The 8,970-nt window shown below is 46.2% G+C and overlaps 1 protein-coding gene across 1 annotated transcript; it reads left to right on the forward strand.

Annotated features, from left to right (window-relative positions):
- CARD9 (caspase recruitment domain family, member 9) lies at positions 1 to 8,576 on the forward strand. Its single transcript, XM_009892337.1, has 12 exons — positions 1 to 187; positions 1,285 to 1,422; positions 1,863 to 2,188; positions 2,605 to 2,784; positions 2,985 to 3,134; positions 3,606 to 3,731; positions 3,855 to 4,046; positions 4,611 to 4,652; positions 5,272 to 5,317; positions 6,746 to 6,816; positions 7,609 to 7,691; positions 8,480 to 8,576. Exons 1-12 carry the CDS (start codon positions 4 to 6, stop codon positions 8,574 to 8,576), a joined length of 1,635 nt encoding a protein of 544 aa, XP_009890639.1. The 5' UTR covers positions 1 to 3.
- Positions 8,577 to 8,970: the final 394 nt, after the last annotated feature.

Raw genomic sequence — 8,970 nt, forward strand, 5'->3', positions numbered from 1 at the left:
AACATGTTGGAAGAAGATAGTGATGAGACATGTTGGAATAACCTGGAGAACTTTCGGGTGAAGCTGATCTCTGTGATAGATCCTTCCCGTATAACACCCTATCTTCGCCAGTGCAAAGTGATTAGCCATGATGACGAGGAACAAGTTCTTAATGACCCCAGCCTGGTCATGCGCAAACGGAAGGCAGGTGGGTGAAGTGCAGCTGTCTGCTCTTGGGAGCAGATTGGAACAGAGTGCTAATGGACCGGGCCCGAAGGAGCGCATCGCTTCTATGACACCATCTGCCTGTGTTTAGACACAAACATTGTAGGTACTGCTGTGCAGCCCCTTTCCCCTCCCGTTCCCCAGCACGTCACTGTGGGGAGAGGAGGAATGGAGATGGCTCTATCGATGCATTCCCGAGCTGCGTAATGGGAGCACAGAGGGTGTGCGGCCTTTTGGTGTTCTGGATCTCGAGATTAGCATAAGGGAGGGAGTTTCTTGGCTTTGACCCACAAGGCTATTCTTGTGTAATAATGTTGCAGGAGGAGATTTCCAAGATTAATTCAGCATGTATTGTCCCCCGTTCCTATCTTCTGGTATTTGAGGGAATGTTGGCAGCACATTCAGTAAAGTCTTCGTGACTGTTCTGTACATTCCAAGTCTTGTTCCAACCAGAGAGAATGACAGAATTCATTGTGCTATTAGTGCATCTTTTGGATTGGATTAACTCCTATTGATGAATTACTGAGGGTCATTGAAAAAAAAATATTATTTTCCCTGTTTTCCAGATTGGGAAACTACACAACACAGAATTAAAAAACCTCTGGGATTGATTTGGTACAGAGTATTTCTAGGCAAAGTAGAGAACTGAGCTCAAAGTCTTTTTAGTCCAGGCTCCCTCAGGCTTGTCCCTGCTACCTCCCTAGTTAGTGCAGTAGTCTTACACTGGTGGCCCTTTTTTCTTGTATTTGCCTCTGGTAGTTGGAAGTGGAGCCTCAAGCTGCAGAAACTGTCATTGTGCTTTGTTTTAACTTGCTGTTTCTGTAATTATCAACAGGATAACATAAAGTGCTCTTCTGAGATCTGCTTTTTGTGGCCACTGTAGTAGGAGCTAGGTACAACAGTTAAGTTTTAACGGTTCCTTCACAGTTAAAAGACTTTTGTATAGTTACTGGGTGATTGGCTGGGGGATTTGATCCTGGGGACTTTAACCCACTTGTGGAGAAAGCGGAGCAATTTTTTGTTATGTTAGAAACAGGTAAAGAGATAAATTAATAGAATATCCTGTTGCTATTATTTCAGGTGTTCTTCTGGACATTCTTCAGCGGACAGGACACAAGGGCTTTGAGGCATTTCTGGAGAGTCTTGAGCTTTATTATCCACAACTGTATAAGAAAATAACTGGCAAGGAGCCCAGCAGGGTTTTCTCTATGATTATAGGTAAAGTTTGTGTTTTGAAAAAACAGCTCTTTGTTTGGTGTTGCCGTGCAAATTAAGGGGGAATTCACCTTCGCTTTTGCCTCTCCCCAGCTTCAGTGAGCGCAGTGGGAAGCGTTCCCTGGCTTGCTCCCTGTGCGCTGCGGAAGGGTTCTGGCAAAAATGGCCCTGCTGTCTGGTGTCCCAGGCTGGACCTGGGAAAGGGTGGAGGAGGAAGCAGAAGGATTAATTCTTCCTTCTGCCTGTTCTGTCAGTGACACTGTGGTGTAGAAAGGCTCAGAGCAGGGAGAAACAGCTGGGATAATTTGATCACACATCTCTTCAGGCTTGTCCGTGGCATGTGATGATCTCGAGCTGCAGTGATAAGTGGGTGGGAACCTGTGCTGTATGTGTGTTTGGGAGGCGGACAGGACAGCGGTGGCTGACACCTGCCCACCAAACAGACACCGCTGGGGAATCCGGCCTGAGCCAGCTCCTGATGAACGAGATCATGAAGCTGCAGAGCACTGTGCAGGAGGAGAGGCGGAAAGCCCAGGAGCTCACCATGTGGCTGCAATCCAAAGAGGACACAATCAAAGAGATGTGGGTGAGGGACAGCCTGCTCCGCAAGCACCAAGAGCGGGCGCAGAAGATGAAGGAGGAAAGGGACAGCCTGAGCAAGGAGCTGCGGAAGTGCAAGGATGAGAACTACAACCTGGCCATGAGCTATGCCAAACAGAGTGAGGAGAAGAGCGCTGCCCTCATGAAGAACCGGGACCTGATCCTAGAGGTCAGTCACCCTTTTCTAAAGCTTCTCCCTTCTTACATGATTCCTGGAAGGCTGTGCTGTACACCAGACTTGTCTTTGCCCAGGATGGTCTGGACCAGTCCAGCATAAGGTTCTGTGCATCTTCTCTAGCAGGTGGCATGTCTTGGTAGCCCCTGCCTCAGCCCAGCAGTATTACAAGTTATGCTGTGTAGAATTAACTGTCTTCCCCTCATTCAAGACTGAGCCCTCTCACAAGAGCAACATGTTGTATCTGTTTAGCCTGCAGGCAGGACCTCTGGTCCGCAGAGCACTGAGCATCCTGAGGAAAACACGGCTTGGGAGATGTTTGCCCCGTGTTTGTCTGGGGAATGGAGTGAGAACTCCTTTTGCAGGCCAGTTCTCTCCTTGTTACTGATGAGCTCTGAACCTTCTTGTAGATCGATCACTTGAAGCACAGCCTCATGAAGGCTGAGGATGACTGCAAACTGGAGCGTAAGCACACGATGAAACTGAAGCACGCCATAGAGCAGCGACCAAGCCATGAGGTGATGTGGGAGATCCAGCAAGAGAAGGAGTTGCTCTTGGCCAAGAACCAGGAGCTGGAGAACACTCTCCAGGTTGGTGGGGGTGGTTGAATATGGACTCCTGAGAAGTGATTACTTGTAGCAGCCAGGGCAGTCATGGGGCTACACTGAAGACTGTGTGGGTCAGCCATAGCCTTGTTCTCCCAAGTCAAATAGAGCACATAGGACTGTGGGAAGAGAGTTAGTATGGAGTTAGATGGTTGCTGTATCTCACTTATTTTTTTGTCCAGCAGGTTGCCAGGGAACAGAATTTGGAGAAGAGCCTCTCCAATGAGACTCTGGAGAATGACTGTAGCCAGATACTAGAAGAACGCCGGGAGATGATGAACACCATTTACAGCCTTCGTAAGGAGCTGCGGCGAGCTGAGGTGCTCCAAGACAAAGTACGTGATGCACTGCAAATTCCTGCTAGAGTCAGTTGGTAAGACAAGTAGGTGAAGCACCTGCAACTCCTGCCTATGGAGCGGAGGAGCTGCTTGGCAGCAACCCTTGCTGTTCCTGCTCTAGTGTCTGTGTTAGTTTGAAAAAAGGCACGCTAGTATTTTAGCATTCTGTGGCATTAACTGTTACCTGTTAATGCCTGTGTTAATTAACACTGCCTGCCTCAGCCTGGAGGGCAATGGGAGCTTTTATCATGATTAGCGGCTCAGGTACATGCAAATCCATCATGTTAGCCCTCCTACTAGTCATGTTGACCAGCCTTTTGGTTGGCCTTGCTACAACTGGACAGTCTGGCTGAACTTGGACATTGAATGGAGGTCTGGCCATAGCAATCTGTGGCACAGAGCAGAAGTGGCGAGAGTCTAGCTCAGACTCTGCCGGCCAGCACAGTGCTTTTGATCTTGTCTCAACAGTATGCAGAGGAAAAAGAGATGCTTGAACTACAGTGCACATCTCTGAGGAAGGACTCCCAGATGTATAAAAAAAGGATCGAAGCTGTCTTGCAGCAGATGGAGGAAGTTGCTTCAGAAAGAGACCAGGTGATGAAACATCCCTCTTGGAGCTGCTGTTAATCCCTACTTCCCTACTTGAAGTGGGCAGATACCATAACTCTGAATGTACTGTTGTGTCACATGCCCACGGCACGTTGTCCCTTACACCAGGCGCTTCTGACCCGAGAACAGTTCTATACACAGTACTCCAAGAACCTGGTTGAGAGGGACACTTACCGAAAGCAGATTCGGGAACTGGGGGAGAGATGTGACGAAATGCAACTGCAGCTCTTCCAAAAGGAGAGTCAGTTACTGGCTACTGAAGCCAAGCTGAAAAGGTTGCAACTGGAGCTACCCACACCGGTATGTCTGCGGGGTTGTCATCCGTGTGATGGGTTGGGAAGCCAAGTATACGGCCAGAGCGTGGCTGTTCCGAGGCCGTTGCACCTAACCAGTTGGAATTCAGCAGGCAGTGGCCAGCTGCATGGGTAACCATTTCCATGCAAACGCTGTTTATAAAAATGAAAGACGTGTTGGTTGCTATTACCTCACCCTGGTTCCAGGCATGGATAAGCTGGACTGATGCAAGCTGAGGGCTTCTGTGTTTGTGTTTGGAGCATGTCCAAAAACGATGAGGGCATCCTCAGCCACCAAAGAGTGAACTCTATTTAGAGACCGTGTATGAGCTATTTGGATGCAATGAGAGCAGGGTGTAAGGTCGCTAAACTTTCTGGAATGAAATTAGATATATGAGGGCTTCTAATTAATGTGGCATCTTGTGTACTTTCTCCAAGTGGTCAGACAGGAGTGTAGGAGGGAGGAAGTCCACACTTCTCTATTTTCTGGAGTTTTCAGTCTCCTGTATGTTCCCTTACTACCACTTCCTTGCTTATGAGGAATGATTAATTTATACTGGTTTTATTTTAGACCTCTGACCTGGATGATACCTCCTCCAGAGATTCCCAGGAAGTGAGTACGGTGCCTCATTTACCTTTTAATTTCTTCTGGAATGGTTTCAGATTCCTCACTTGTGCTCAGTTCCCTGAGTAACAGCAGTTTTCAATCCACGGCTCAGGCTCATTTCAGTGATATCAAAAAGTACAGAGGCAGCAAAACAGACCAGTGACAGAATCTCCCTGTGTCCTGAGATTTTTGAAGCGTAGGACACAGTTACGGCATTAGCCAGCAACATTTATTGAGTCTAAGCAAATCAGGGGAATTGACTTATTTTGAGTTGCTTCTAATTGTCTCTCTTGTGGGAGAACAGGCAAAAATAAGTCTTACCCCCAGGGCATCTGTAGTAAAGGATTTTCACTTGGTTCATAACTTCAGTGTGGAAGTGATTGTCACATTGTCTGGAGGCTAAAAATATAAATGAGGCCAAAGGAACTGGATCTATTAATGGAGGATAAATCCATGAGTAGATCTGTAACAGCTCAGTCTCCTGTTTTGCTGACAGCAGGATGCACTAGGGAAAGGTCAGTTCTATGCATGTCCTGTTTCTTATATTCCTCTATCTGTTTCTAGCTGCTGTGTGAGACAGAATAAGGGGCAGTTCTCATGTTCTTGGTTTGTTTTTGTCCCATAGCTTACTCTGCATGGTCATCTAGATGAAGATACACAGCTGACTAAAAGTAAGGCTTTTCTTGGGAAAATGTAGAGTAGAATTCTTCAGTGTTTCAAAGGGACGCGAAAAGACATTGCTGGGTTTTATTTTTGGTGAAGAACAGGTAGTCTGACTGGGGACTAAGTTTATGAGGGACGCTTCTCAGTGGGGTGTGCTTGGCACTCTGAGTAAGACCTCCTTGAGATGACTCAGAATAGGTACCCATAAATCAAGGCGTTCTGCCATACCACCATCCTTCTCACCTATAAAGAAGAGAACGTGTCCCCAGATGCTGGGAACAGTGAATGCTTGTAAAGCTCTTTTGAGAGAAAAAGCTCCACAGGTTCTCTTTAATACATGGTCTTGGAAAGGGCCTTCCATGTAGCTGAATGACCTGGGAACAGTGTTATCATTAGACCATCCTAGGACCTTGAGTCTTTTTTTTTTTTTCCCATGTAGTCTGTCTACTGAATTTGTCCAGGAAAAATCACGTGGTACCTGGTGCCTTTGAGAAATAGCTCCTGGGTGCCTTTTTTCCCCGACTTCTCTTGCATTTGTGGCAGAGCTGAGAACAGAACAAACATTCTTCCACTTCAGCTGGACCATGTGGCTTTCTCCAGGGATTTTTCCCTCCCCTCTTCCCTTTTGTGTTGCAGGCTATTTTCACAAAAGCAGAACCATGTAGTTAACGCTGTCACTGGTTCTGTTTCTGTGGCATCCCCAGTGGAAATGATTCAGCAGTGTGGAAAGAAATTACTAGGCTCCTCTAAGAACTTGAAATTCTCTTCCACAACCTGCTGAGAAAGGAAGGAAACTAGCACAGTAGAAGCAATTTTCTGTTTTCATCTCCTGGAGGATCTAAATGACCTTTTCATTCATTGAGATGGGAGATTTGTCACAAAAGCTAAACAACGCTGATCCAAAAAGCCTTTTATTATTCTACCGTGCTCATTTCAAAAACATCTATCACGATACCTGATCACTACATAAGGAGCTTCACTAAAATATGGTCTGATGTGAAGCGCCTTAATATGCACAACTTAGTTGTTGGGGAACAGGAACAAATTATGGTTAAAATAATAATCAACATGTTAGAGGTCACCATGAGAAATCATTATTTTTTTTAATGATGCTAAGCAGAGGTCCTACTCTGCAAATATTCATTTTGCTCCTGCATAAGCAGAAACTAGAAAGTTGCTGTCTCTTTCTGAGCCTGATGGGGAACTCCATCATCCTAAGCAAGATTCAAGGTTCCAGTAAAATGAGAAGTGACACGTGCATTGATCACAAGACAGAATCCTGAACGCTTTGAGGCTTGGTTTCAGTTCTGCTGTTGATTCTGTGTAGTGCTGGGCAGCTGTTACGTTAAAGCTATTGCTGTTTGACGAACTGGTGGAAGGAGATGTTACTTCGCAATCGCAACTATGACTAAAGCTGTGATTTTTCCTTCTCTTAGAAGATTGCCCTGAAGGACAAAACCAGCAATTTAGCACTCTAGAGAGCAATCTGCCTCCAAAGTCATCCAGTGTAAGAGAATCTTTGTGGGCTCCTCTTTACTGCGACTGGGGTTTGTGATCTTTAATGTTCTTGTTAATGATGGATTTACCAGGTCTGAGAAGCATGTAAGCAGCCACTGCTTTTCCAAAATATGAGCACTTTGTGCAAAATTCACCCTGCAAAAAGGGTGAGCTCTGAACAGCAGAACGCTTACGGTGATTATTTCTCCATCTGTCCCAAGAAACTTCTTCTAATTACCTTCTGGCCTTCATCTCTGGGTGTGAATGGTTTCCAGTTTAATCATCTGCAGTATTATTGTTGGTACAGGAAACAGAATCCCAAATTTACAAATGGAAGAGAATAGATATGGTAAAACTATGTGAAACAGATGTATTACCATCCTGCACACACAGCAGTGGACAGCCCAGAAATGAACGCTCTGTACTTCATTCTGCAGGCCCAAGCAGATGCAGGAAGCTGGCTGTATGCAGTGGACTGCTTTCCCGGAGGGGGCTTTGGTAGTGAACAGCTGTTCTTGGTCATCTGAAGGCATAGGTTCCCATTTTTTTTTTTCTCCTTCAATTAAATGTAAACTGATTCATAGCACAAACAAGTCTGAGAGGAGAAATGACCAAGCTTATTTGGGTGGTCTGCAGCCTTTCACCCTGCAGAGGTCAGATGCAGAACATCAGCCTCAAGAGTGGCCACCTTTGCAGAGCAGGTTTGCACTACCTGGTGCTAACATTGGTCTGATCTTCAGAGGAATCCAGTTCGTATTTGGTTTTTAGTTTGTTTGTTTTGTTGTTTTTTTTTACCCCCCAGTTCAAGGAGTGTGGCTTAGCCAATGAGGAACTGGCAGAAAAGGAGCGGAGGAGGATGAAGGACTGCTTTGAGCGTTACCGAAGGTCTGGACTTTAGTAAGCAGGACTAATTTAGACATACCTGTGTGACTTAACTGATTAGCTTGTTGTATGTATTTCCTATTTTCTGTCCATCCCGTCCCCAAGTTTGATTCATGGAGGGCATAAATTTATTACTGATCTTATCTTCAGAGGCTCATGCTTCTAGTTGAGCTGGTTGAGACTCCTGCTTTAGTACCAGAGTACAGATAGCAATGATCGCATTTGCTCTGGACCATGCAGATGGTTCCACAGCAGGGAGTGGAGGGTGCTCCAAAGAATTGCTAAGTTAATAAGTTTGATAGATTTCTCCCATGCAAGTGAAATCTGTCTGACCTTCACTGTCCGTCTGACTGACATACTGCTGATATTCAAGACCAAGCTCCTGAGACTGGGAATGGGAGCAGATTTCTGCCCTCTGTCCTCTTCAAATGCTCATTTGAAGGCCTCTTCTCCAAATGCCTGGTGTCTTCCCTGATCACTGCCTCTCTGACTGTTGACAATACTATTTTTATTAAAGAAAGGACTTTGGGTAGGATTTCTTGGCTTCTTCAACTGAGCATCAACAATATACCACACTTCAAGAAATTAAGAATGTCCTTATAAATTTAGATGAATTCTCTCTACCCTGAGTTTGCTATCAGTCACAGCTTTATGTTGTGTGTGTGAGCAAACCGCTGTGTTCAATTAAACACTGAGTGAATTGATAACACACTGAACCTCCTAAAGCATTCAAGTGCCACTTGTTTGCAGAAAACACCTTCTAAAAATGAAACGTCTGGTCTTGTTTTCAGAAAAAGAGCCATGCGAAGGGTACTGACGGACCGACACCACGAGGCCGACTGGGAGAACACCACCGGCAGTGACAACACCGACACTGAAGGTCCCTGAGAGTGGCAGCCGCCCTGCCAGGGGAACACCAGCCTGGTCTGGGGGCTGCCGTGCACATTTCTCTCTCAACGGACTACTTTTTTTTGTCTAGACAGGTTTTAAAACCTATCAAAATTTAATGTTTGTCATGGGACTGTTGTCTCCTTGTCCCTCTCTCTCTTGAACGTCCATCTCTTATCCTTGTCCAGCTGCTAGAAATGCAGTGATGCCAGAGCCATGTGGTAAAACATAAAAAGATAAAATAAACAGGATTTCAGGGCCCCAAGCCCCGAGGCTCCGTGTGTGGCACTCGCTCTGTGCCTGACCAGGCCCGGGCTGAGCTGCTCTGGAAGTCAAGGCAGGTCCCTGGTGCGCCGCCCCTGCGGAGGGGCAGGCCCCGCCCCTGGAGGGGCAA

This window comes from Charadrius vociferus, unplaced genomic scaffold (assembly GCF_000708025.1).
Source record: "Charadrius vociferus isolate BGI_N301 unplaced genomic scaffold, ASM70802v2 scaffold549, whole genome shotgun sequence".
Classification (NCBI taxonomy): Eukaryota; Metazoa; Chordata; class Aves; order Charadriiformes; family Charadriidae; genus Charadrius; species Charadrius vociferus.

Excerpts from the sequence above, each read along its gene's own strand:
- CARD9 (XM_009892337.1), top strand. The coding sequence starts at position 4 with ATGTTGGAAGAAGATAGTGATGAGACATGTTGGAATAACCTGGAGAAC. Across the intron at positions 3,732-3,854 it reads TTGCTTCAGAAAGAGACCAG|GCGCTTCTGACCCGAGAACA; the intron begins GTGATGAAACAT and ends CCCTTACACCAG. Across the intron at positions 5,318-6,745 it reads AGATACACAGCTGACTAAAA|AAGATTGCCCTGAAGGACAA; the intron begins GTAAGGCTTTTC and ends TCCTTCTCTTAG.